Source organism: Phodopus roborovskii, unplaced genomic scaffold (assembly GCF_943737965.1).
Source record: "Phodopus roborovskii unplaced genomic scaffold, PHOROB, whole genome shotgun sequence".
Lineage (NCBI taxonomy): Eukaryota > Metazoa > Chordata > Mammalia > Rodentia > Cricetidae > Phodopus > Phodopus roborovskii.
This window is the reverse complement of record NW_026126517.1, coordinates 42383846-42411224: the sequence shown is the minus strand read 5'-3', so window position 1 is coordinate 42411224 and position 27379 is coordinate 42383846. Positions and strand designations below refer to the sequence as shown.

The following is a 27379-nucleotide window of genomic DNA, read 5'->3' as shown; positions in this document are numbered from 1 at the left end:
TCTGTTCCTCCCCCAATTCAGTCTTCCTGGTCCCTCATGCTCTCTTCTCCCCTTCTCTTTCTCCTAACTCCCTCTTCACTCAAGCCCCCCCCCTCCCAATTTGCTCAGGAGATATTGTCCCTTTCCCCTTCTGTGGGGGACTATGTATGTCTCTCTTAGGGGCCTCCTTGTCTTCTGGCTTCTCTGGTGGTGTAAATTGTAGGCTGGTGATCCCTTGCTCTATGTCTAAAATCCATATATGAGCAAGTACTTAACCATGTTTGTCTTTTGGTGACTGGTTACCTCACTCAAAATGGTTTCTTATAGTTCCATACATTTGCCTGAGAATTTCTGAACTGTATTTCTAAGCAGCATTAGTTATGTCTTCTTATGTCTGTCAGATGGATTAGGGATGTCTAAATTTCAGTTAAAAGTTTAGGCAACACCTCAAAGGAAGCCTGGGCTTGAATTCCGAATTCCAATATGGTGTCCTTGTCACTAGAGCATGCCCTGTCAGCAATTGAAACAATAAAGGTCATCAGCTGAGAAACAGGAATGCACTGGGACAGATTTAAAAAAATATCTGTGTGTGTCCATATTGTGTTGGTGTCTTATGGTTTGGGTTATCATATCCCAGTAAGATTACACTTATAAAAAATTAACTCTAAATTGTGTGAACTTAGCCCTGTGGTCAGTCACCTGAGCAGCAGCGTTCTCAGCTCTAGCAATGATTTGCCACTTACTGAGCTGGCTAACTAGCAAGCCTGTCTTCCCCTAAACATCTGTGGAAGCAAAGAGACACCACAGTCATTTTCTAGGTAGGCTGAGTTCGTTTTTAATGGTTCTGTTTTACTCAGAGTATTTCTTTGTTTTCAGAGTCAGCCCCAGTCTCCAAAGAAAACCACATCCCTTTTTCCTATCAAAAATGGTTCCAAAGAAAATGGGATCCATGAGGAACAAGACCAAGAGCCACAGGATCTCTTTGCAGGCAAGTAAAGACTCAAAATTTAGGAAACTTCTAGTCACCTTTATTAAGTTGTGAATTATTAAGTCAATACCACCATACATATGCACAAATTCGAAAGCTTAAGCCTGGCACAATGGAGGTATATGTCTATGATCCCAGCTCATCTTTGCTACTTAGCAAACAAATCCATTTCTTTCTTTCTTTTGTGGTTTTTTTTTTTTTTTTTTTTTTTTTTTTGGAGACAGGGTTTCCTGTCCTGGAACTAGCTCTGTAAATCGAGCTGGCCTTAAACCCCTAGAGATATGCCTGTCTTTGCCTTCCAAGTGCTGGGATTAAAGGCGTTCAATACCAACACCTGGCTTACAAATCCATTTCTTAAGAACATGAGTTAAATGATTAAATGTTAGAAATGTGATCAGGTAAATTATAGAAATATTTTATCACAGGAGCTCACAAAAGTATGAGGTTATTGACCACTGCAATAGCTTTAGATTTTTATTTGAGATGTGTAGTCTGAACAGTTTAGCCTAGAACTCTCAATCCTCCTGTATCAGTTTCTCAAATGACTGGGATTACAGCTACATGCTTTCACTTTTGACCTTAATTAATTGGAAATGCTATTTTACTCTGTAGCCTTCACCAACCTGGAATTTGCTGGCCTCAAATTTGTGACTGTGTCTCTGCCTCCCAAGTGCTAGAATTACAGACATGGGCCCCATGCCCAGCCCTTAAAATCATGAGAGACTAGAGTGGGTGGGATATATATGAATCTTCTATGAGTCTGGATTTACAGGAAAAATTGAAAGTTTGTTTAGATTTTAGAATTTTAAATTTGAATATGAAGGAAAATACCAAGGTGATGTGAACTGTCTGGGGAAAGAGAATTGTACAGCCATGTGTGGTGACTCACACCTGAGGTCCCAATACTCAGGAGGCTAAGGCAGGAGGATCTTAGCAAGTTCCAGTAAGAACCTGTCTGTAAAACAGCCAGAGAGGCAGAGCTATAGATACATGCAAGGATCCTGTTTCTAGAAGTGGTAATGGAAATCACTGTGTGAATGAGGTTCTCAGAGGAAAGAATGGTAAGGAAAGGGAGAGATAAGACTGAAGATCTTGAGAGGACTCTCCCACTAGGACTGGGCGGGTGGGGGTGGGGTGGGGGGGTGGGGGGGAAGCCAACTGAAGACCATAAAAGGGACAAAGAGGCTTGAAGAATGTAAAGATTTAGACATTTCCACTCCCATTTGGTTTCTGGAACATTAACAAACACAATGTGCATTCTGGTGGTCATACTTTTAGGGGGAAGAGGATGAATTAAAAAGAAATAATAAAATACAAATAATGGATTTCTTTACTTATGTAGTACATTGAGAAGAAGGCAAACGCTGTCTTTGAGCCTTTGACGTTTATGTGATCTTTCCTTATATAGCCTGAAATCTTAGTGCCTCCATTACCCAATGACTGTTTTTTCCATGAATGTGTGAATCTTAAAGATTTTCTTAGCACAGACATTTCAGTTTATGTCAGCTGTTACCAGCTTCACAGGCAATCATTTGCTGCCTCACTACTGAGAAAGGAGCACACAATGACTAGAAATGATTGTTCTACAATGAGACATGCTGTTAGGGACTTGAGCACATTTTAAAGCTCAGATTCTATTTTCTACAAAGTTGCTGCAGTGCTGATTGGTCTCTCTATATCCCAAAGGCTTTTCAAACATATTCCTATTAGGAATGCAGAGGAAAGACACCCATGTTTTCATGCTTGGCATCCCTCATAGTAATTTAAATGGAAAATGCGTAGCTTTTCAAAAGGCTTTTGCCACTACTCCAGCAAACCATAGATATTTTCTGTTTTTCATTCTGGAGTGAGTCCAAGGCTTTTGAGCATGCCTAAGCAAGCTCTCTGCCACTGAACTGTATTTCCACTCCTTGGTTTGGTTCTAGACAGGATTCTACTCTAGCCCAGGCTGCCCTAACTCTAGCCTCAGTATTTTGTGGTTTTGTTTTTTTTGTTTTTATTTTTCTTTTGAGACAAATGTATTTTTGGCCCTCGTAAGAAACACCCCCCCCCCACGCTTCTCTTCCCTCTTTCCCTCTCCCTCACTCCCTCTCCCTCTCCCTCAGCACTCTGTGGCCCAAGCTAGCTTCAAACTCATGGCTCATCTTCTGCCTCAGCCTCCCAAGTCTGAAGTTCTAAGCATGAAGCTTGGATTACACCCTGCGCATATGAATCAGGGTTCTTTCGTGTAGCTCAGAGTGGCCTTAAACTCCTTGTCATTCTGTTATCCCACTTCAACTTCTTAGGAATTTTTTCATGATACTGGGAGTTGATTATAGATCCTTATATACATTAGGCAAGTGTCCCCAGTTATCTTAGTTAGGGTTTCTGCTGTGATGAAACAGCACAACCAAAAGCAATTTGGGAAGGAAAGGATTTATTTTGATTACACTTCCATATCACAGTCTGTCATCATAGAGGGCAGGAAACTGAAGGCAGGAGCTGCTGCAGAGGCCATGGAGGATGTTGCTCACTGACTTTTGCTTCGCATGACTTGTTTAGCCTGCTTTCTGACAGAACCCAAGGCCACCAGCCCAGGATGACCCCACCCCACCCACAATGGACTGGGCCCACATGGAACACTAATTATGAATACACCCTACGAGCTTGTCTGCACCCCAATCTTATGAAAGTATTTTTCAGTTAAGTCTCCCTTCTCTTAGATGATTCTTGCTTGTTTCAAGTTGGCATAAAAACTAGACAGGAAGCCAGCCATATTTTGTTTGTTTCTTTGTTTAGACAAAATCTCACTAAATTGCTCAGGTGGACCTTGAATTATCAATCCTTCTGCCTCAGTCTCCTGAGTAGCTAGATTTTAGGTCTGAGCTCTGGGCCTGGCTAGAGTGCTGAGATTACAGGTACAGCCTATCACATCCAGTTTCATCCAGAAGTTTTCAATGCATAGTACACGTTTCACTTCCTAACTTAATTTGTTGGTTGGATTTCATGCAGTGAACCTCCTGTACAAATTTAAGCTGGCTGCTTTTCTCAAAGACATCACAACCTAACACATGCATTCTGGGGCCTGTTTTATGCCCTCATGGCAGGATCTTTTGCAGAAATGATTCACTTTGGTGATCAGCACAGTAATCTAAAACTGCCTGTAGTTCCGCCAGCTCCCTTGAAAAATATAGAAAGGAGAGGATTGGGCATATTCAGGGTATGGTATGGCCGTCGACTGGGCAGTCTATAGGACCAGTATGTAGCCTTAGTGCACAAATGGCTTCGGGAGCCCATTCCCCATGGAGGGATACCCCCTTAGCCTAGAGACACAGAGGAGGGCCTAGGCTCTACCCCAAATGACTTGACAGATTTTGATGATCTCTCATGGAAGGCCTCACCTTCCCTGGAGAGTGGATGAGGGACTTAGGGGGGAGCAGTAGGGGACATGGGAGGATGGGAGTGGGAGGGAACTGGGATTGATATGTAAAATAAGGAAAAAATATTAAATAATATGGCATTAAAGAAAGGAAGGAAGGAAGGAAGGAAGGAAGGAAGGAAGGAAGGAAGGAAGGAAGAAAATCTGGAAAGGAAAGGAAGTAGCTTTCTCTGTAGTCCCCAAAACTGAACTGAATTGGCCAGACCCACAAGGTTTTCTTTTTTTTTTTTTTTTTTTTTTTTTTTACTAAAAAGAAAAAACCAGGCCAGGTGTAGTGGTGGTGCATGCATGTAATCCCAGCACTTGGGAGGCAGAAGCAGGCAGATCTCTGTGAGTTTGAGGCCAGACTAGTCTACATGGCTGCTTCCATACAGCCAGAGATGTGACACAGAGAAACCCTGTGGCGAAAAATCAAAATGAGAAAGGAAAAACAATAACTGGTTGGAGTTAGAACTTCTAGTTTCATTGCTCCACATTGGAAGTGCATTTGCATAAGAAATTTTAATGTCTAAATATGGTACAGAATGCTATTTTAGAAGTCATTCCTCTGGAACACTCAGAGAATGAGTTGTTCTATTCACCTGTGTCTTCTCTAGAAGAGAAGTTGGCTCTTAAAGAACAGATCTTCACTCCAGAAATTGTTCTGATCAGAAGTGTTTTGAGGTGCTGCTGCACCCCTCCCCATTCTGATGGCATTTACAAACTATAACTTAATCCGTTGACATAGCTAAACTACCACTGTAGCTAGTTCTTTTTGTTTGCTTGGTTTTAGTTTTGTTTTGGGTTGACTTTTGGGTTTTGTTGTTTTCCTGAGACAGAGTCCCACAGAGCACCAGGATTAAAGGCGTGTGCCACCAGCCACCACTGCAGGCTGTGGCTAGTTCTTAAACTGTCAGTATAACTCAAACATACCAAACTACCCTTTCCCAAGCATTACTGTGTGTTTTCTAGTTGATATTTTCCCTCAGGCTTCCTCTAATAGGTGCTTGCCTGTTCTGTCGTGCAGTTTATAAAGCAGACAACCAAGGTACTATCTTGTACAAACAACTAAAACTAAGAATAATAAGTTTCATGTAAGGTTTTCAGTAACCACTTCCAAGAGTAAAATTATCTGACACGTTTATTTTGGCTGTGGAGTCTTTTTGCTAGATCATTGTTTCTTTGGCCTAAGGTTGCCAAAGTTTTGTTCAGGAAGAAAAAGGAGACCTTGCTCTACCAAACCTGTGATAAATAACACTCCCCTCAGTGTCCTCTCCTTTGAGTCATGTAAAAATGTCATGGCTCTCGTTTTTTGTTGTATTAGGTGACTGCCATTTTTCTTGTGTTCCTCACCCTATACAGCCTTCAAAAACCCATTATTTGACATTCATTTTAAAATATCAACTGTTTTCAGATGCCACAGTGGAACTATCCCTGGACAGCACACAAAATAACCAGAAGATGATGCCAGCCAAAACTCTTAGTCCTCATGCTCCACAAGAAGCCACAAACTCTCCTAAGCCACAGCCAAGCTATGAGGAGGTGAGAATATGTGCTGTTGGTCTTCTTGCTTTTGCATCTTTAGCGCTATGTGCTGCCAGTCTGGAGTCCATTTGGGTTTGAACCTGAGAAAACATTTACAGCTCCCGAGGAGGACAGGTGGTTAAGGGCTGAAAGCCTATGGTTAATGCATAGCCAGACTCCAAACAAGAACTCTTTGTTAGATGGTATCTGTTTCCTGAGGACAACACAAAGGTTTTGCTGGTCAGTGATGCTATTTACTGTCAGAAGCTCCCATAAGCAGAAATGCAGCCTTGTCCTAATCCCTCTACCCAAAAGAGGCCAAGTCTACCAAAATCCTATGGTTATTCATTATTGTGAAAGTAAGGGTTTAGGGGAATTGATGTGAAAGTGATCTGTGAACTAGTTCACCACTTAATTGTGGGCATTGGTTCATTGGAGCTACTGGAATGGACAGGACTGAACCCTGAAAAACAGTATTGATTTTATTATATGACCAGTACTGAATACTGTGTAATGTCTAGCCTTCTTTATGTCAACTCTATTCCTTTTTTTTTAAAGCTAGAGGAAGAAGAACAGGAGGACCAGTTTGACCTGACAGTGGGTATTACTGATCCAGAGAAGATCGGTAAGTGTCCTTGGGACTCTTGAGAAGATACAGTTGGCCTAATTGTGGCCCTACTTTGGGAGTGGCTCTCAACAGAGCTGAACCAGCAGAAGTGAAGTGCTTCCTTCATCAGTATCTTTCCTGGAACTAAGCTTCCCGAGCACATTACTTAGATTTTTTTTTTTCCCCTTATCTTTAGGAAGAAAAAACAGAGACATGAAATAGAATTATAATTTTTAAAAACTCAGACAGGGGGGCTGGAGAGATGGCTCAACAGTTATGAGCACTTGACTACTCTTCCAGAGGTCCCGAATTCAATTCCCAGCAACCACATGGTGGCTCACAATCATCTGTAATGGGATCAGACTCCTGGTTTCTGGCTTCTGGTGTGCATGAAGACAGAGCACTCATATAAATAAATCTTAAAAAAAAAAAATTGATGGGCAGTGGTGGCACATGCCTTTAGTCCCAGCTCTCAGGAGGCAGAGGAAGGAGGCTAATCTCTTTGTAAGTTAGAGGCCAACCTGGTCTACAGAGTGAGTTCCAGAACAGCCTCCAAAGCTACAGAGAAAACCCTGTCTTGAAACAAAAAATAAAATAAAAAACAAAACAAAAAAACTGGAGAAATGGCTCAGTGGTTAAGAGCACTGACTGCTCTTCCAGAGGTTCTAAGTTCAATTCCCAGCAACCATATGGTGGCTCACAACCATCTGTAATGAAATCCGATATCCAATTCTGTCCTGCAGACTGAACATAATATACATAGTAAATACATCTTAACAAAAAACAAAACAAAAACAAACTCAAATGGGGGACAGGAGATGTCTGAGGGTCTAAGGACACCCACAGCCAAGCCTGACACCTGAGTTCAATCCCTCAGAACTCACACGAAGGAGAGAACCCACTCTGAAAGTTGTTTCTGAGCTCCATATGTATATCATACAAGCACAAAATTAATAATTAAAAAAAAAAAAAAACCTCAAATGGTCTGGAGAGATGGCTCATTAGTTAAGAGCACTCACTACTCTGCAAAGGACTCAGTACCTGCCTAAAGTGGATGGCTGCACCAGCGGGGTGTTTGTGGACATCTTGTTCAGTTCCTTCACCTATCAGAAGAGTGAAGAGAAGACCAAAAAGAAGGTAGCATTCCTATTAAGGCAGAGTATAGTATAGCATAAAAGTAGCTACATATCTAGGAATCTCTTGCCTGATAGATAGAGCCACAAGTATCTTTAACATAATAATTTTAAGCTTAGCTGCTAAAATCCTTAGTAGAATAATACAAATAACAGATGGTACTAATTGTTTGAAAGTTTATTGCTGTGATTTGGAACCAGGAGAGCAAGTGTGTTAGTTACTTAGACCTGCTTTGGCAATGAACCACACACTTGAAGACTTAAAGCAATAGAGGTGAGTTAAGGATTGTGGATCACACCTGTACTTCCCACACTTGAGTTAATCTCAAAGTCCAACAGTGGGGGCTGGAGAGATGGCTCAGAGGTTAAGAGCATCTTCCAGAGGTCCTGAGTTCAACTCCCACTCACAGCCATCTGTAATGAGATCTGAAAAAGTTGTGGCACACACCTTTAGTCCCAGTACTCAAGAGGCAGAGGCAGGTGAGTATCTGAGTTTGAAGCCAGCCTGGTCTACAGAGTCAGTTCCAGGACAGCAAGGATCACACGAAGAAAAGAAAAAAGAAGGAAAAGAAAATCTATCTCAAAAACAAACACCAGAGATTTTCTCACAGTTCTGAGGCAAGAAGCCCCGGAATTGGAAGGGAAGAAAGGCCCTTGTCTGCCTTTTAGTAGTCTGAGGTGTCCATTGACTTGAAAATACGTCATTGCATTGTCATCACGTCCCATGCCACTCCAAGTGTCTCCACATCATCAATCATCATCCTCTGTCTGAGTGGCCTTTTTTCTTTTTCTTTTTTTTTTTTTTTTTTTTTTTTTTTTTTTTGGTTTTTCAAGACAGGTTTTCTTTGTATTGCTTTGGAGCCATGGCCCTATTTAAGAACACCAATCATATTGGATTTGATCCACCCTAATGACCACTGTTTAACTTCATTATATCTGTGAAGACAGGGTTTTCAATGAAGTCATGTCATAAAGCACTGACCCCACACTACAGAGTAATTTAAACAACTCACAAATCGGATTTGAACACAAATTACTCTAGGTGCTTTTATCCCCTTGTTCTGTATTGTCTAGATTATTGGTCATATTGATTCCAAGAAACCAACTAATTAAAACATTTTTCTACATACCCAGGGCCCAGTCTTTATAACAGCATGCTCTGTTTATGTAGGCTGTTTAGTCAACACATGCTTCTCATTCCAGCACATATCTAAATAAATTAGAATTGTACATTTACCAGGATATCCTTTTTAGAGACTTGGCAATTTGCATATGCCATCTCCAACTTGGAAGTTATTTAGGAACTCTGTACATTATTATCAGACTGTTGTGTGATCAGGCCACTTTAAGGGCTTCTGCACTGTTAGCCGAGTACCTCTCTTCACATATGCTGCCTTGGCTGGAACAGTGTCTGGAGACCCTGCAGGACACCTAAAGATCAAGCTTGGCTAATGTGCTCTGTGGACTGTGGACATGGGCACTTAAACCTCTTCCTGTTGCTACTAAATTATGGATCTGGACATGACTTTTCTACGGTGGGTGAAATTTTGATTAAATTTAAGGGTTTTTGCTGTTGTTTTTTTTTTTTTTTTTTTTTTTTTTCAAGATAGGGTTTCTCTGTGTAACAGCCCTGGCCATCCTGGAACTCAATTTATAAACCAGGCTGGTCTCAGACTCACAGACATTTCCCCCACCCACCCCACCCCCCCCACCCCCCCCACCCCGCCTCTGTCTACCAAGTGCTGGAATTAAATGTGTATGCCACCACACCCACCTCAAGAATTGTTTTTTTTTTTTTTTTTTTTTTTTTTTTTTTAATGAGTGGTAAACAACCTTAGTATCAGGCAGTATATTCTAAGTGTTTCATTGTGTTGTAAAAATGGTAATCAGCAAAAGGTAATTTCTTTAGCTTAGCTTATAAATCCTATTTTGCAACAGCCTTTTTGGGAGGTGTTGGTGAGATAAGACATGTATGCCTCCTATTTCTGTATAACTCCTAGCTCTGTGTGTGTGTGTATGTGCATGTATATACTTACAAATAAAAGTAAGCATTTGTATCTATCACAGTAGAATGATGTTGCAGTATGTGAACTCCTTTGGTCCACTTCTGCCCCTTTTCCTTGGCCCCTCACTCCAGAGTCAGATCAGAAGCAAAGGCAACTGGGAATTATTGACCTAGGCTTTTCTATTTCATGAGAGGAGGAATTAGAGGCAAGAGAAAAAAGGAAAGATAGAAAAAAAAAAAAAAAAGACCAACCCTAAACCCACTGGTCCAGCACTAGTGCTTTGTCTGGATTCCAGTATATGTCTTTTCGGGGTTTAGGAAGTCAATAGTGCCTTTATCTCCCTAAGTGGTCTAGGTCAGGACACTACCACAGAGAAAAACAGTTGCTTGAATCCCAGATTATTTAACAGTCAAAGGCTTTTTCATAAAAATAATTCCTTCAGGAAAGGGAGATTTTTGTGACATCAGGCAGCCCAAGTGTCTTCCTGCCAGGCCCTTTGCTCTGGGTGAGCATGCTGGATCAGGGAGGTCAGTGTCTCCCAGCACCAGCGGTAGGATCTCTGAAAGAGCAGCGCAAGCCTGGAGCTAGCTTAGGGTAGAACTGCTTGTTTCCTTTTACATCAGTTGCTTCCTTCTCCTGCTTTATACAGCAAGAGAATTGTTTGGTTTTGGACAGATGTGTGTAACCAGCCCAAATATTGGCATGGTAACAACTGATGAATTGTCAGTATCCAGTGCTGCTTTGTAGAGGGCATGAATGGAGCCTGGCTTTGGAACAGGGGACTGACTCTCTTGTCTAACTCAAACTGGGGCCCAGCCAGCATCCGTGGGTGCATGTGTGCCACACAGCCCCTGAGGCACAGGAAAAACTGGATTTTAGAATTACATATAAAGCCTGGAAATGAAACAAACTCTTCTAGTAGAGGGCTCATGTAGCTTATGGTCTCTGGTTAAATGTTATTATATTAGCTTTCCTTTTTTTTAGTTAAAAGACTAATTCTCTCCTACTTTCTTGTTCTCCCACAGGGGATGGTATGAATGCCTATGTAGCCTACAAAGTCACGACACAGGTGAGTTCCAGTGACATTGCTGATACACCTCAGTAGACTTGACTGCTCACACATAGGTTAACATTTAGATTATTTCTGGGCATCTTTTTGTTTTGTTTTCCCATATTCTCCTCCTATTTATGCAAGCCATAGAAAGTCTACATCGCCTTGGTAATTTTATTTTATGTGAATGAGTGTTTTGCCTGCATGTATGCCTGGTGCCCACAGAAGCCAGAAGAGGGTGTTAAAACCCCTTGGAACTAGAGTTACAGATAGTTGTCACCTGCCATTTGGGTACTGGAAAGTGAACCCAACCCAGATCCTCTGGAAGAGCAGCCATTTATCTTCACCTCTGAGCCATCTCTCTAGTCCCCTACCTTGGTGATCTTAACTAGGTACACCAGATAAGCCCTTCCCAGAATTCTTCCAGAAAACTGATATTTCAGTGTGAAACTTTGCAAGGTTTAAGATGTACAGCATATCTGACTTTCACCCCATCCCTCAGGAACTATGTGACTGGAGCTAATTTAATGGATTGCTTCAAATGAAGAGTAATTATCTGTCTACAACTTTTCAGTTCTTGGACCACACAAGGTGGCCCACATCTATAATCCCAGCACTAGGGAGGCACAAGCAGGAGGATCAGGAGTTTGAGAACAGCCTGAGGTACTTAATGAGACCCTTTTTCAAAGAAAGAAAAACTATGTATATGTGGCCAGGCATCAGTGGCACACACCTTTAATCCCATCACTCAGGAGGATTTCTGTGAGTTTGAGGCCAACCTAGTCAGCAGAGCAAGTTTTAGGACAGCCAAAGTTAACACAGAGAAACCCTATCTCAACAGAAGTGAGGAATTGGGGGTGAGTTGCTGTTGAAGACAGGATCTCCCTATGTAGCTCACACTGTCCTCAAGCTTGTGATACATTTGCCTAAACTTCTTTGGTGCAGAAATTACAAGTGTCCACCAAACTGTCCTTGATCCTCCCACCTCAGTCTTCCAAGTCCTGAAGTCATAGACCCTGGCTTACTTTTAATACTTTCTATAACTTTTGTTCCTTGTCTGCCCCCTTTCTTATTAAATTGTATTATTCTAGTAAACCATAGCCCCGAACCTACCACAGTTTTAAGATGAGTACCGTTGGGTCCATCAGTTCTGCCTTCCTGTTTGTCTCTGTCATAGCCGCTGCTTTATACTCAGAGGCAGTTGCTCCCCGAGCAATCTCATTTCCTTTATAAAAAGTCTTCACATGTGTATCTTTAAGTAATGTGATGCTTTGCTTTGCAATTCCTAAAAATAATCTGCTGAAAAATAATGATTCATTTACCTAGCATGGTTTTCCAGACCTACCCTTGTTGGGAGTAACAATAGTAGTCCTCTACACAAATGCACCATGGTATATGAACCTGTTTTCCTAAGTGTTTCCAGGTTTGTTTGTTTGCTTGTTTGCTTTGCTTTGGACCAGTCCTGAAACTAGCTCTGTAGATCAGGCTGGCCTCAAACTCACAAAGATCCGCCTGCTTATGCCTATGCCTCTGCCTCCTGAGTGCTGGGATTAAAGGCGTGCACCACCACCAACGGGCTGAATTCTATCTTTTAATAAGAATTCAATTTTACTTTAATTAAAGCAAATGGTCTTTGGGGGGGGTTGTTTTGTTCTGTTTGGTTTGGTTTGGTTTGGTTTTTTGACACAGAGTTTCTCTGTGTAACTGCCCTGGCTGTCCTGGAACTCACTCTGCAGACCAGGCTGGCTTCAAACTCACAGAGATCCTCTTACCTCTGCCTCCCAAGTGCTGGGGTTAAAGGTGTTTGCCACCACTGCCCACATAGAGCAGGTGTTCTTAACCTAGGGATTAGACTATAGTTGAATTTTATTGGTTACCTTCATAACGCCATATACACCTAAGTGAGTATCCAAGTGTGCACACTAATGTGTCTTCATGTGGAAGAACAAGATGCTGGATGTCTTAGTCTATTGCTTTTTGTCTTACTGCCTCAGGCAGGGTCTCTCACTGGCCTGAAGTTTGCCTTTTAGCAAACTAGAAAACACTAGGGAGCCACATCTCCATCCCTGCTTCCCCTTCCCCAGTGCCTAGGTACAGCCATGCACAGCTTTTTCTTTTGTTTTATTATTTTATTTTTATTGTTATTTTGGTTTGGTTTTTCGAGACAGGGTTTCTCCGTATAGTCCTGGCTGCCTGGGAGCTAGCTATGCAGATCAGGATGGCCTTGAACTCATAGAGATCCTTCTGCATCTGCCTCCTGAGTCCTACACCACCACACCCAGCCATACTCAGCTTTTTTGTGGACACTGAGGATTCCAACTGGTCCTTGTGCTTACCCACCAAGCCACCTCACCCCAAGTCCCATAATCTGATATTTTTTATTTTATGCATTTAAAAACATTACTCTAAATAGGCTTTCTTAGATTCCCAGACTGCCAAAAATGACTACAGCTTGGAGTCTGTCTTGGACAAAGTTATTTTCCAGATGTCTAAAGAGCAAGGATCTGGGAAATCTGTTTCCTTTGATGCCAGCAGGATAGATACTCACTCTTGGATTTGGAATGAAATTGCCTTGTGTTTTTTCCATCCCCAAGACGAGCTTACCGATGTTCAGAAGTAAGCAGTTTGCAGTGAAAAGAAGATTCAGTGACTTTCTGGGTCTTTATGAGAAGCTTTCAGAGAAACATTCTCAAAATGGCTTCATTGTCCCCCCTCCGCCTGAGAAGAGCCTAATAGGTAAGCCTGTGGCCTTTAATTCCGCTGAGTTTTAACTTGGGGACTAGAGAAATAGCCCAGTTATTTTTACATCTTCTCTGGTATTAGCCTTAAGTTTTGTAGCACTTTGTTTCCTTTTGAAACAGTCTTACTATCCCCCAGGTGGCCTCAAACTCATTTTATAGATCAGGGTGCCTCCATCCATTTCTTGATCTTTCTGCCTCAGACTCATGAGTGCTAGAATTGCAGGTATGCACCACCACAACCTGGAAAAGATCAAGTATGGTATGATCTTGTGTGTGTGTGTGTGTGTGTGTGTGTGTGTGTGTATGGCTAGTTATTAAATACAAAGCCTCATGACTATTAGGTAAACAGTCTACTACTGAGTTACACCCTCAGTCTCAGGACTCAATATATTTGCTCTGCCCTCCAGATTGAAATTGCTTTGGGGACTAGGGAAGGAGCCTTCTTACTGCCATCAAGGATTGTTAATCTATACCAAGAATCTCAGAACACTTTTTTTCTATTATTATTTTACTTTTAATTGTATGTGTATGGGGGTTTTGCCTGAATACATGCATATATGTATACCAAGTGTGTTTGAGTGCCTGAGGAGGACAGAAGAGGCTATCAGATCCCTTGGAACTAGAGTTGTAAGCCACTGTATGGATGCTAGAAGTAAGACCTTCATAACCACCGACATCATGCCAGCCTTACCCTCCCCCCCCCCTTTTTTTTTTTTTTTTTTTTTTTTTTTTTTTGTGAAACAGATCTCACATTGTGAGTAGAGTCTAAGTCCCATAATTTACAGCCTCTAGCATATGCAAAACTTAGTAAAGAGCCTTGGTCCACCCCTGCTGATGACCTAGAAATGTCCTTAGATGGCGCTGTGTGAGATGTCTTCAGATGGCTCTGATAAAACAGCTTTATCCTTTTTATTGTTTCTGGTTGTTTCTTAAATTTCATTGTAGGAATGACAAAAGTGAAAGTTGGGAAGGAAGATTCTTCTTCTGCAGAATTTCTTGAAAAAAGGAGGGCTGCTTTGGAAAGGTAGGTGCCTGCCCACACTGTTGTAGGTCGCTGTAGAACGGTGAGAAGCAGATGGTTTGCTGCATTAGTGGAGATGAACAGAGCTGAATTATAGACACATCTTCCTGTTACTATTAATTTTCCCAAGTCTTTTCTTCCCACCTCAGTCATAAGCCATCCTTTTCCTCTCCATCCTGACAAAACAATCATACTCCTTCTTGTATAATCTAGTGAATGGTTCTGAAGTCTCCTTCTGATGGGTCAGTTTGCTATCTTTTGAAAATGTGAAGAACATGAAGGGTTTTTTTGTTGTTGTTGTTGTTGTTGTTGTTATCATTTGTTTTTATTTTTTAAAATAATTTATTTAATATATGTATTGGTATTTTGCCTGAGTGAGGGTGTCAGGTCCCCTAAAACTGAAGTTACAGACAGTTGTGAGCTGCCATGTGGGTACTGGGAATTGAGCCCAGGTCCTCTGGAAGAATAGCTAGTGTTCTTAACCATTGAGCCATCTCTCTAGCCCCTGTTTTAAATTTTTATTTATTTAGTTTTTCCAGACAGGGTTTCTCTGTCCTGTGAAACTAGCTCTGTAGACCAGACTGGCCTCAAACTCACAGAGATCCACCTGTCTCTGCCTCCCAAGTGCTGAGCCACCACCACCAGGCCTAATATTTATTATTATTTTTATGTGCATCGGTGTTTTGCCTTTGTGTATGGCTGGATCTGTAGCCACCATGTGGGTGCTAGGAATTGAACCCTGGTCCTCTGCAAGAATTAGTCAGTGCTCTTAACCACCAAGCCATCTTTCCAGCGCCAAACATGAAATTTTGAATACTTACAAGCAAAAATTTGCTCATGTGGCTTATTTGAGGTGATTTTAAATAGTAAAGACATGAGTCCCAGCCAGTACTGTGCAGCACCCCAAACCTTCTGAGTCCTAACCATATGGTGATTTTCATCCTTTAGGTACCTTCAAAGAATTGTGAATCATCCTACCATGTTACAAGACCCAGATGTCAGGGAGTTTTTAGAAAAAGAAGAGGTTAGTATTATACAAAGCTCAACTTCATCATCTGTTTAGCCTTAGTGAAAGGAAAATGGTTCCTTTGACAAATACTTAAATGCTATAACCAGTGAGTTTGTCCCCAAAAAGGGACAAGGATTTCCATTGCTCCAAATAAAGGCAGCTCTACTTGTATCAAATGGTGACCTAGTCGAGTCTTGTAGAAAATGGTGATCTGTTTGCAGGGCCTCAGCATATCTTACATGGGTTACTAATTGTTTCAAACTGAATATATTTTGTGCTAGGAAACTGAGAGGCATTAGTTAAAAACCAGTTACCACAGACCATAGCACTGCCATAACAAAAGGGTTGATCGAAGTGGACAGGGTTGGTTTTTTTTAATAGACTATATGCATAGGCTATTCATTATTGTGAAAAATCGGAGACACTGCAATCGTTATTAACTGAAGAATTAAACAAAATATCCACACAACACTTTCTTTTGACCATAAACAGAAAGTGTGAAGAAATATGATAAGTGGCAGCATCAAATAGCAGGTATACGCTGAAACGGAAGTCAGTAAGGACAGCAAGATGCATGAGCAGAAAAAAATAACATTATCTTAGAAGACTAGAATGAATGTGTCTGTTTTTAATTTTTAAAAAGTTTTATGTTACTGTAATGAAAATAGGATTATTGTAATCTTTTCTTGCTCATTCCATAACTCCAGAGCAGTGTTTGTCTTTGAAGACCTTTGGGCTGGGTAACCCTTTGTGTGGGGGCTGCCCTGTGCTGTAAAAGGTTTATTTAGCACAATGAGGAACACCTCTGCCTGCCAGGTGTTTTTACTGTGTAAAAAAAAAAAAAGTAGGTCTGTTCAGAATATGCTCCTATCCTTGGACATTCTTTCACTGTGGAAACTCTCAAAGCTATGAGTCCCCTTTTTACAAAGTATCTAATCTAAAGGAAACTTTGGCCTTTTTTTGGTTTCTCTACATAGCTCTGGCTGTGATGTGACTTAAGACATATGTTACCAGCTGGGCGTTGGTGGCCTTTAATCCCAGCACTTGGAAGGCAGAAGCAGGCGTATCTCTGTGAGTTCGAGGCCAGCCTAGTCTACAGAGAAACCCAGTCTTGAAAAACCAAAAAAAGGACATATGTTACCATACCCTGTAGGAGCCTTGAACTTTAACAAAGGAATGCAATGCTCTGACAGGGAAGGAGAAAACTGACCACCACAAAGTTGACCTCTGACCTCTATAGGTGTGCTGTGGAATATGCATATCCCCACAAAGTATTTTAAAACCTTAAAAAAGAAGGAAAGAAAAAAAAAAAAGGGTCAGGTGATTGAGGGTCACGCCTTTAATCCCAGGCTCGAGAGGCAGAAACAGGTGGATCTCTGTGAGTTTGAGGCTAGCACAGTCTAAAGAGCAAGTTCCTGGACAGCCGAGGATACACGGAGGAATTGTCTCAAAACAAGACAAAATAATAATAAAATAGGGAATGCTTGGTATTTAAGTAGTTCACACCTGAATAGGCAGACAGTCTCAGTGTGAGGTTGCCTAGCCACACAATACTCTCAGTCTACTTTCTTTCTATGAATAATATCAAAAGCTGAAGATTTTGTTGATTCTTTATGCCACGGTGCTTTGATTTTTGTTTCTGCACATACTGATTTTAGATTGCTATAGCTTCCTTCGAATACAAGAATCTGCAGTTCAAATAACTTGTTTGACAAGTTTTGGGGATGCCATCTGATGGATACTAATTCTTCTGAACCTAAAATAGGAGCAGCAGATAACTTGCCATCCCCGCCTTCTTGGTCTTGTAGCTGCCACGTGCCGTGGGTACGCAGGCTTTGAGTGGTGCTGGTCTCCTTAAGATGTTCAACAAAGCTACAGACGCAGTCAGCAAGATGACCATCAAGATGAATGAGTCAGACATTGTGAGTAACCTACGCCTCTCAGATGCCGCAGAAGTCCTGAAAGTTCTGAGATGACTTTCCTTTCAATTAAAAAACAAAAACAAACAAAACAGTCCCTGAAAAAAAAAGCTGCAAAAGAAAAGCTGCTCTCTGCACTTTGTGGAACATTTTCAGCCCTGCTCTGGGCTTGTGTGTTTTCAGTGGTTCGAGGAGAAGCTCCAGGAGGTGGAGTGTGAGGAGCAGCGCCTACGGAAGCTGCATGCTGTGGTAGAGACTCTAGTCAACCACAGGAAAGGTAACTGTTGTCTCTCAGGAAGGTACCTGGACTGGGGGAAATCAGTGTCTTTAGTAGGCTGGAGATGAGAAGCATGGTGTTCCCAACCTTCAGCCATCCAAGTCAAAATCCTCAGCCCACCTGTGGTGTGATGTTCTGATAAGCATAATATGCCCTCATCTCCTGGCAATAACCATGACTCAGAGCCCTGTGGACAGTGGCTGAGGGAGCCTGCCTAGGTACCTGCTGCTTTTCTTGATGGGAGTTGGTGGCTTGCAGCCACAGTCACAGTGCTTTTGTTATATGGTCCTGCTGGCAAGGTGTGAAGGCAGGGAAGCCATCTGTGTCTCCTTTCTTACCCTGCCTTTAGTGAGCTTTGCTTAAGTGGGAACTGCTTTCCATCTGTGTCTTAAACATCCTGGAAACAAAGAAATCTAAAAGACCATTAGCATGAAGCCAGTGTAGGGGGCTGGCAAGCTATGACACAGCTGAGAGAACAGATTTGGCCTTGGACCCCGATGCCATGAAAAGAGTAGGAAGAAGAAAAAGTATGCTGGAGACTGTGTGGCCTACAGAGCCAAAGGTACCGACTGGCCCTGTACAGAAAGTTTGCTCTGCTCTAGAAAGTTCAAGAGTGTGTGTGTGTGTGTGTTTGTGTGTGTGTGGCTGTGGGGTGTGTGTGGCATTGTGCATCTGCGTGTGTCTGTGTGATGCATATAAGCAGTTCATGAATTTCAACATAAACACCGGAGCTGCTCCTTCCTTTGGCCTGCTTACATGAGCTAGTATTTGGCTCTCCAGGGATGCCGGAGCTGCTTCCCTCAGGTGGCCAGACCTACTCACATGTAGATAGCAAAAGCTTTTCCCTCCCAGTCCTGTGACCAACTCAGGCCACTTCCCCTTCACTTGAGTTTGCAGACTGGATTGCAGAACCCAGCTGCCTGATATGCAGGGACTGGAATTGCCAGGACCTGCTACACAGGGTCAGCTACCTTGTCCCTCTCATGAGAGATCAGAGGCCTCTGCTGTCTTTGTCTCCTTCCAGAGCTAGCTCTGAACACAGCCCAGTTTGCCAAGAGTCTAGCCATGCTTGGGAGCTCTGAGGACAACACGGCGCTGTCACGAGCACTCTCCCAGCTGGCTGAGGTGGAAGAAAAGATCGAGCAGCTCCACCAGGAACAGGCCAACAACGACTTCTTCCTCCTTGCTGAACTCCTGAGTGACTACATTCGCCTCCTAGCCATCGTCCGAGTAAGCCTCACTTCCTTTCCCCCAGGTGTCTCTTGCTCTCCGCTTCCTAGGAAAAGTTTTTCTCTCGTTTTGGCTTAGGAGTAGTTGTTTATAATCTCTGCTCTTAAAAGGACCCAAGACCCAGCAATCACTTAAACTAGCCAGTGACCTCTAAGTTGCTCTGAGGCCCTCAGCAGCCCACTCTTGAATTTCCAAGTAGGCCCCCTAATGTTGAGGACAGGCAGTAGTAGTCCCTGTGCACCGTTCTCCAAGCAAAGCTTATTACAGACTGCTGCTTGGCCCCCTGGAGCAGTGATTCTTCAGCCCTTTGCCCTGATAAGAGCCCTTGGTGGCTTCCACTTGTCCTTCCAGTGTGACCAGTCAGGTAGTGACACAGATCTGGCGTGGTGTTGCAGGGAGAAGTTATGGCCCAGGTACTGACAGAGCTTCTTACCAGAGCCCTCCTCGTGCTGTTCAGGCCACACTGGAGGCAATACTGCATCTCACATCTCTTAGTGACCAGGGTGTCTATTTCCAGAGCTCTCAGATCAGTTAAGGAAGCTTGACTGCGCAGTATTAGCTCTTTGCATGGTCTCCCTGATAAAGGAAGAAACCAAGAGGAGCCTGGCACCTGCACCATAAGGGACCTGATTCTGCACGGTATCAGGGTGCATGAGCCTCAGCCTACTCCTCTTCCACAGTGCAGCACCCACTGTGGAGCTGTGGCTGGGTTCTCCCTCCATGTAGTCGAAGCTGCTAAGTAGCCTGGGAGCCACTCCTTGTCCTTCTGCTCCTTGCTGCTAACTCCAGAGAGATAAGAGGCTTGAACAAGGACCCACTCAGGGATTCTTAGAACCAGTTAGACTACTCAGGCTGGAGAGCCATCCTGGGGAAGGGCCCTGACTGGGGAAAGCTTTCTGTGAGGAGCATTGTTTTAGGGAGCAGGGGTTCTCAAGAGAGCATAGCTTTGCATATGACTCCAGGCAGGGTGAGCCTGTATGAACAGGGCAAAGAGAAGCCAAGTTTAGTTCTCCATGGGCTGGGGCAGCAACTTGAGAACACAGAACTATGATCAGGCCTTTTCTCAAACAACCTATGCCACACCCCCTCATGTCGTGAGCTATTAGTGGGAATGGAGAAATGAGCAAAGGTTTCTTTTGTGTCCTTCCCTGAACCTTTTTAGCCCCATGGATAGGTTTAAGCCTTTCTTAGATATGGAGTCACCCTTTACCTGAACTTTTGACACTGCTAAGAAATTTCAGGAGCCAGGTATGGAATGCGTGCCTGTAGTTGGGAGGCTGAGGCAAAAAGGTCGTGGTAAGTTCCAGGCCAGCCTGTGCCACATAGTGAGTTCAGTGGGTACACAGTGAAACCTGTCTTGAGAAGCAAAAGAAACTGCAGCACCACAGCAGGGCTAGGACAGGTGAATTTGGTGGCACTGTACTCTGCATTCACTAGGGTTTATGTTTTGGCCCAGGTGTGTGCTGAGGAAGACTAGGAGACATCCAGGGAACCTTTGTAGGGAATGGGGAGCAAATAAACTGGCTAGGAGACTGGCCCTAGGCACAGTCTTTGATGTAGACAGCCTTTTGAAGCCTATGGTGTGTAGGTGGGATAGAAGATGGTTAGGCCAACAACTGACCTTCTCTGAAAATGCTAATTCTGTTCAAAAGACTAGAAACAGGAAGCCAGTAATGGCTTTTGGAGAGCTTCTTGCAGGCCTTGGTAGCCTAGAGCAGGCAAGTGAATGTGTGGGTGAGATGAAGGCAGTAAGTAGGTCCTGTGACCATTTTAAGTGTTTATGTAAAGAATCCTTAAGCTGCTGGCATGGTGACTCATGCCAGTAATGCCAGTGCTTGAGAGATTGAGGCAAGAGGCTTGGGAGTTCAAGGTCATCCTCAGCTATGTAATGAGATCAGGCCTGCTTGGCTACCTGAGACCTTGTCTCAAAAGGAAAGAAATCCTTCTGTTACCAAGTGTGTCAGTTGAAAGGCTGCTTCTTTGCAGCAGACTTACAGCTCCAGGGCTGGGCAAGGTCTCTAGCTTTACAGTACCTGCTTGTTTTCCCAGTATTCTGCCTTTGTGTAAACATCTACTGCAATTGCTAATACAATGACTGCTCTTCTAGAAGATGTGTTCCTTGAGAGTAGGACTATGTGTTGCACTTCCACAGTATTCTTAGCTCCTGACATGTGGCAGACTCATGGTCTGACTTGGTTGAGGTAGGCAGTTTAGAATCTTTGTTAGTGTTGGGGAGAGGCATCAGGCCACCTACTGTGCTCCCAGTTGTCCAGCCCTGAGAGTAGCCTGGCACTGGCCCAAGCTTGTGCTTAGACATTAAATGCCCCAGCTGGGCACTCACTGGCTGCAGAACCTGCCCTTGCTCTGTGCTTCCCCGGCATAACTGCTGGGAGAGCCAGCCAGGGGTCCTAAAGAGCTGGCTGTGTCCCTCCCAACTGCCCTCCCCCGTAGGCTGCCTTCGACCAGCGCATGAAGACATGGCAGCGCTGGCAGGATGCACAGGCCACGCTGCAGAAGAAGCGGGAGTCTGAGGCTCGCCTGCTGTGGGCCAACAAGCCTGACAAACTGCAGCAAGCTAAGGATGAGATTACAGAGGTGAGCTCCACTTCCAAGTTAGCCTAGTGTGAGCGTATTGTTTCTCAGTGAACACTGCTCCCCTCCTGTCCAGATGCTTGGGAACCCACAACAGGCAGGACAGATAATTAAAGGGCAGGGGCTGCTTTGTAGACCAGGCTGACCTCCAACTCAGAGATCAGCCTTCCTCTGCTGGAATAAAAGCTTGTGCCACCACTGCCCAGCCCCATCACCTTCTTTTTTTTTTTTTTTTTTTTAATTTATTTATGGAAATGGAACTGGAACCCAGTCTCTCCCTCATACATACTAGCCAAGAATTCTACTGCAAAAGCTGCATGTCCCAGGCTTTAAGCAATCTTTTCTTTCCTCTTTTCCAGTGGGAGTCTCGGGTGACTCAGTATGAAAGGGACTTTGAAAGGATTTCAACAGTTGTCCGAAAAGAAGTGATTCGATTTGAGGTGAGATAGAACACGTTCAACCTTGTCCATGTATGTGTGTGTCTGCACCTGGATGATAGTTCCTGAGGCATGGTGGCTGTCTTAATCTTTGCTACTGTACCAAAGCAATTAGACACAAAGCAAAGCCAGTAGCTGCTGAGTGCCCTCTCCTTTCCACCCATCCTCTCCCTTCCCTCTCTAAGAAAGCTTGCAGAGCTTTGGCAGAGGCTATCTGGCTGGAAACTGCAGCTGTTTAAGCTGCTGGCTCTACTTTCCAAGGCTGTGCTTGACCTTGGTCAGCAGTAAACACCACCATCCCACCAAAATGGGAAGGACCACCAGTCTGGGAGGTCAGTGTAGAATCCTGTCTCCTATAGAAAGAGAAATCCAAGGACTTCAAAAACCACGTGATCAAGTACCTGGAGACACTCCTACATTCCCAGCAGCAGGTATGTAATTATGCATAGCCCTGGTCCCCCATTGCTGCCCCAAATGGCAGCAGCCTATGTGCAGCTCTGATGACTAGCTGTGGGAAGAGGCTCTGCTGTAGTTGATATGTCTCAGGCAAAGCCCTTTGCTAAGCATGAAGATACATCTCTGTTGTCCTCTACCCACTGGGCCAGCTCACCTCCTACTGCTCCCACAGTTTACAGTTCATTTTGAGGGACCTTCATCTCTTCTCTCACTGCCAATATCACTCCTTATGCCCACCCTGTGGTACTGGCTACGCCTCTGTTTCTGAGGCTCTAATCAACCTGTGGTACAATGGGCCCATTGTGGGGTGCGAACAGAGCTGTGGTCTTCATAGATTGCATTTGGGCTTGGGACAGGAACTGATGCCTTCTTAAGTCTAGAGGCTTAAGCGTAGCTGCGTCTACCCCCCACGCCTTCCTCTGGGGTGGCTGTGGTGCTCGGGGTATGCCATGGCACTGAACTTGCTCCCCTCCCCCAAGCTAGCTCAGTCGCTGCACTAAGTGGGGGAACTTGCTCACTGTCTCCCCACTTTTTTGCAGTTAGCAAAATACTGGGAAGCCTTCCTTCCTGAGGCGAAAGCCATCTCCTGAGGGACCAAGGACTCCAGAGCCCACCTGCGTGACGCTGCCTTTTTATACACTGTCCTCCTCCCCCTCGATGGACCCCACCTGATGCACCCTGCCTTGGCTGGACTTAGCCCTTCCACTCTGCCCCCACAAACTGTTCCCAGTTACTCTAACCAATATTCCATTTTAGCTTCCACATATATTTTCTTACCTAAGAGAATAGTTTCCTGCTTTAAGCAAAAGACCTATACTAGGTGGTGGAATTATAGGTTAGGGGTGGAGTGTTGATATAAATATATAAATACAAATGTATATTTTTCAGGCTGTGGTTTGTTTAGGAACTGGGAATAACGTTTTCTGTTACTCCTGATGGTGCCATGAAAGATTATGTAATAAAATATTTGAAAATCAGGTCACAGGACTCAGCCTGGTAGCACTTTCTGCTTTTCTGCTGGCAAGCAGGTCTAGAGGACTCCTAACTGAGAAGTTGCCGGGTCTAGTAGGTTTTCCTCGCTCATATGGATTTCTGCTGCCTTCCTGTGAGGCTGGTTTTCTTGTCTACCTGCCTCAGCCCCCACCTCAGAGTGTCTTAGTTCATCCACTTGAGGCTTCTTTCCTACTTTCCTAATTTTTGTTTGTTTGTTTGTTTTGTTTTGTTTTTCTAGACAGGGTTTCTCTGTGAAACTTTAGAGCCTGTCCTGGCTCTCCTCTGTAGGCCAGGCTGGCTTTGAAGTCACAGAAATCCACCTGCCTCAGCCTCCCAAGCACCAGGAACTTTAAGACAGACTTGTAAGAAGCCTATTCTATGAAGAAGGCGCTTGGTCTTCTAACCCTGCCTCCCTAGGCCTGAGGCACTCTCTGGCCTAGCCTATGTTCTAATCCTCCTTTTGCTTCGTACCAAAACAGGTATTCAGGCTGGGAGAAGGGTGTATTCAGTAGCAGGGCATGGGCCTGTTAGCATGTGAAGGGTGTGGGTCTAGTCCCCAACACTACACAACCGAAAGCCACCTCATCCTCAGGCCTGTCCCTGCTCCTGTGTAGGGAGTGATAAGGACTGGCTGCTGTTTAACCCTCCTGACAGGGTTATCACAGAACACCTGAGCCTCAAAGAAGCTTTACTGGTGTCCTGAAGACAGCATGCCCCCTAGAGCCTCATGTGTGAGCACAAGCCAGGGGTGTTCAAGCCTGTCTGGGTATGGCCCTGGAAGGTTGGATCTCAGACCAGTCATTGCTAGGCTTCCCCTACAGCTGCCTCAGTTGCACAAGCTAGAGAGGAGTTAGGGGTCCCTCAGTGAGAGAAAAGACAGAATGCCTGCTGTAGAAAAGCTCCAGTCCAGCCTCCCATCCTCCAAAGATGCCCCCCACACAGGGGCTCACAGTGCTGGCTAAGGCTTGGGAACAGTGCCGCTGCTCCTGATCTCACATTAGCACCAGGGGAGGTGCTAGTGTCACAACTGTTGATGTCAACGGTTAGTTACAAAGAAAGGTAGCCTGCCCCAGCTACCTCCCCAGCACCCTTCTCACCCCTGAGATTCTGTCTTGTCATCTCTTCTGCATGCTTACTTTACATAGTTAGAGTTACCCAGAGTATGTCGTACCCTGCCTTTAACATTCAACATTTTGTATGTCACAAGCACTTTCCCTCCATGTCTTTATAAATCTTCACAAATTTCATTTGTAAGGATGTTATTTTTAAGGCTTCCATGGGGACTGAACGTGCTGAAACACACTTTTAATCCTAGCACTCTGAGTTCAAAGCCAGCCTACTCTACATAGTGAGATACTGTCTCAGACAGACAGACTTCCATAAAATCCCACAATTCAGATTCATCACTCACTGCTGGATTCTTAGTTGAGGAAGGAAGTGTTGGGTAACTGTTAATATCATTTAAAAAAGAATGTGTGTATCCTTTATGAAAATGTCCATTGTTGACATTTTTACCCCACTTGTTGGTTTGTTTCTGTTAGAGTCAGGTTCTCGTGTACATTCTCTTGGTTTTAAATTTTCTGGGTAGTCAAGCTCGGTCTTGGATGCCTGAGCCTCCCAGGTTCTGGGATACAGTGAACACCAACATACCTGACCTACTTTATCGGTAGTATTTACATGTATTTTCTGAATCATTTGAAAGTAAGTTGCAGACATTACCAGTTACCCCCACATTTCAGTATGCAGTTCCATGAGAACAAGAATGTCCCATCATAATTTAAATAAAGTTTTCAAAACCAAGAAGTTGGGGGCTGGAGAAATGGTCTCAGATTCAGTTCTAAGCCCTTGTATTGAGCAGCTCATAACAGCAGGTAACTGTTATGATAAAGCACAAGGGGAACCTTGGTAGATTCTGTGGCAGGTGAGGGTGACCAAGGTGGGGGACAAACATGCCAGGCAGACAGAGTTTAAGTGAGAAGTTTATCAGAAAGGGGAGAGGGCGGAAGAAAAAGAAAAGAGTAGGCACAGAGACAGAGGACAGAAGAAAGAAAGGAGACAGGAAAAGTCCTGTCAAGAGAGGGGGCAGGAAAGGGGGTGGGAGGTTGGAAGTAGGCAGAGGTCTTTTTTTTTTTAATGATAATTTTTTATTTGAATTTGAGACAAGCTTGTTTTACAAGTCAATCCCAGTTCCCTCATCCTTCCCTCCTCCCCTGTCCCCCTCATCCCACGCCCTTTCTCCTCCCAGGGGAAGGTGAGGTCTTCCATGAGGGGGGATCTAAAAAGTCTGACATATCATTTGGAGCAAGGCCTAGGCTCTCTCCCATGTGTCTAGGCTGACAGAGTATCCCTCTATGTGGAATGGGCTCCCAAAGTCCATTCGTATACTAGGGATAAATACTGATCCATTACCAGAGGCTCCATAGACTGTCCAGTCCTCCTGACTGACACCCCACATTCAGGGGGTCTGAGTCAGCCCTATGCTGGTTTCCCAGCTATCAGACTGGAGTCTATGAGCTCCCCCTTGTTCAGGTCAGTTGTTTCTTAAGGTTTCTCCAGCCTGGTCTTGATCCCTTTGCTCACCACTCCTCCCTGTCTGCAACTGAACTCAAGGAGTTTAGCTCAGTGTTTAGCTGTAGGTGTCTGCTTCTGCTTCCATCAGCTACTAGGTGAAGGCTCTAGGATGGCATAGAAGGTAGTCATCAGTCTTTCTTTTAAAGGGGTCCTTTGCACAGAGTACTGAGTGACAAGGGCAGACTAGCATAATGCCTGAATCCTTACAGTAACTCCAGCTTCAAGGATCCAACTCTTCAGTAACTTCAAGGTACCTACACTCACATACATGTACCCCTACACAGATAACATGCCACGAGGTTCAACATCAATACTGTTATCTAATGCATGGCTCATACTTTAATTTGTCTGTTGTCTCTAGAGTGTCCTTGTAGCAATTCTTTTTCCTTGTAAAGGATTATGAGTTACACTAACTGATGTGATTACATGATTACATGCTGGGTGATTACATGTATCTGTTAATACAGAATTCCTCAACCTGCCTTTGTCTCTCATTACCATGGCATTTTTGAAGAACGAAGACTGGTTGTTTTCTAGGCTGGCTCTTAACTTGGACTTGTCGGCTGGTTCCACCTGATCAGCCTTGTGCACTCTGGGTAGGAACACCATGGAAATGTGGGCAGATAATTGGAGAACCTATAACCATCTTGCTCATCTATTGTTACAGCAGCAGCTGGTGATTAGTCTTGCCTGAGTCATCACAGTGCCTGAACAGCATAATGCCTTACAAGAAACAGCATCCTTCTTCTCCGTGTATTTAATCACATGGGAATCAATGCAGATGTGTACATCCCTACACTAAGTTGTGGCTTTGACTTTCACTTCCCAGACTGTCGTATATTGTTCCAGGCTCTTGAGTCTTTTTAACTTGTTGCTTTTTTTTACCTTCTAGCATAACGAGAGCCCAGGGAAGACAGGGTCTCACTGTGTAGCAATGTAGATCACAGAGATCTGCCTGTCCCTACCAGCACTAGAATTAAAGGCATGTTCCACCATTCCTGGCAAATAGCCTTATTTTCTATCTTCCAGTCAAGGACTAGAACAAGCACTTCTCTAAGGAGTCTTGATTCCTTAAAATGTAGAATGGTATTAGAAACTAAGCTGAAGGTGAATCTCTGAAGAAGAGCTAATAAATAAGATGGTTCAGTGAGTAATGGTGATTGTCACCCAGCCTGACAACCTGAGTTCCATCCCTGGGACCTACGGAGTAGATGGAGAGAACCAACCACTGTCTTCTGCAAGTTGTCTTCTGACCTCCACCTGTGTACCACACACACAAATAAAGGCAGTGCAAAATTGTAAAGAAACATCAAGAAAGGTGTAGGTATTCAGAAGCAAGGAATTTGGTGTGTAGCTTCGTGGCAGAGGCTTTCCAGTTCCATGTGGGCTCAGCCCTGGGTTGCATCACAGCCTGAAACAAAGAACCACATCAGTAGCTCAGGTTCAGC

At 43.9% G+C, this 27379-nt stretch overlaps 1 protein-coding gene across 2 annotated transcripts in view; it reads left to right on the top strand.

The window, feature by feature from the left end:
* Snx1 (sorting nexin 1) overlaps nt 1-23344 on the top strand; it is a 36929-nt gene extending 13585 nt beyond the window's left edge. For both annotated transcript variants that reach the window (XM_051197809.1, XM_051197807.1), the window contains exons 2-15: nt 856-967; nt 5779-5906; nt 6447-6513; nt 10660-10703; nt 13280-13421; nt 14372-14450; nt 15396-15471; nt 17265-17378; nt 17559-17652; nt 18677-18882; nt 21334-21477; nt 21834-21914; nt 22271-22342; nt 22907-23344. In XM_051197809.1, the coding sequence (XP_051053766.1) occupies nt 856-967; nt 5779-5906; nt 6447-6513; nt 10660-10703; nt 13280-13421; nt 14372-14450; nt 15396-15471; nt 17265-17378; nt 17559-17652; nt 18677-18882; nt 21334-21477; nt 21834-21914; nt 22271-22342; nt 22907-22957 (1410 nt within the window). In that variant the 3' untranslated portion in view covers nt 22958-23344. The remainder of the gene's footprint in view (nt 1-855; nt 968-5778; nt 5907-6446; nt 6514-10659; nt 10704-13279; nt 13422-14371; nt 14451-15395; nt 15472-17264; nt 17379-17558; nt 17653-18676; nt 18883-21333; nt 21478-21833; nt 21915-22270; nt 22343-22906) is intronic.
* Nucleotides 23345-27379: the final 4035 nt, after the last annotated feature.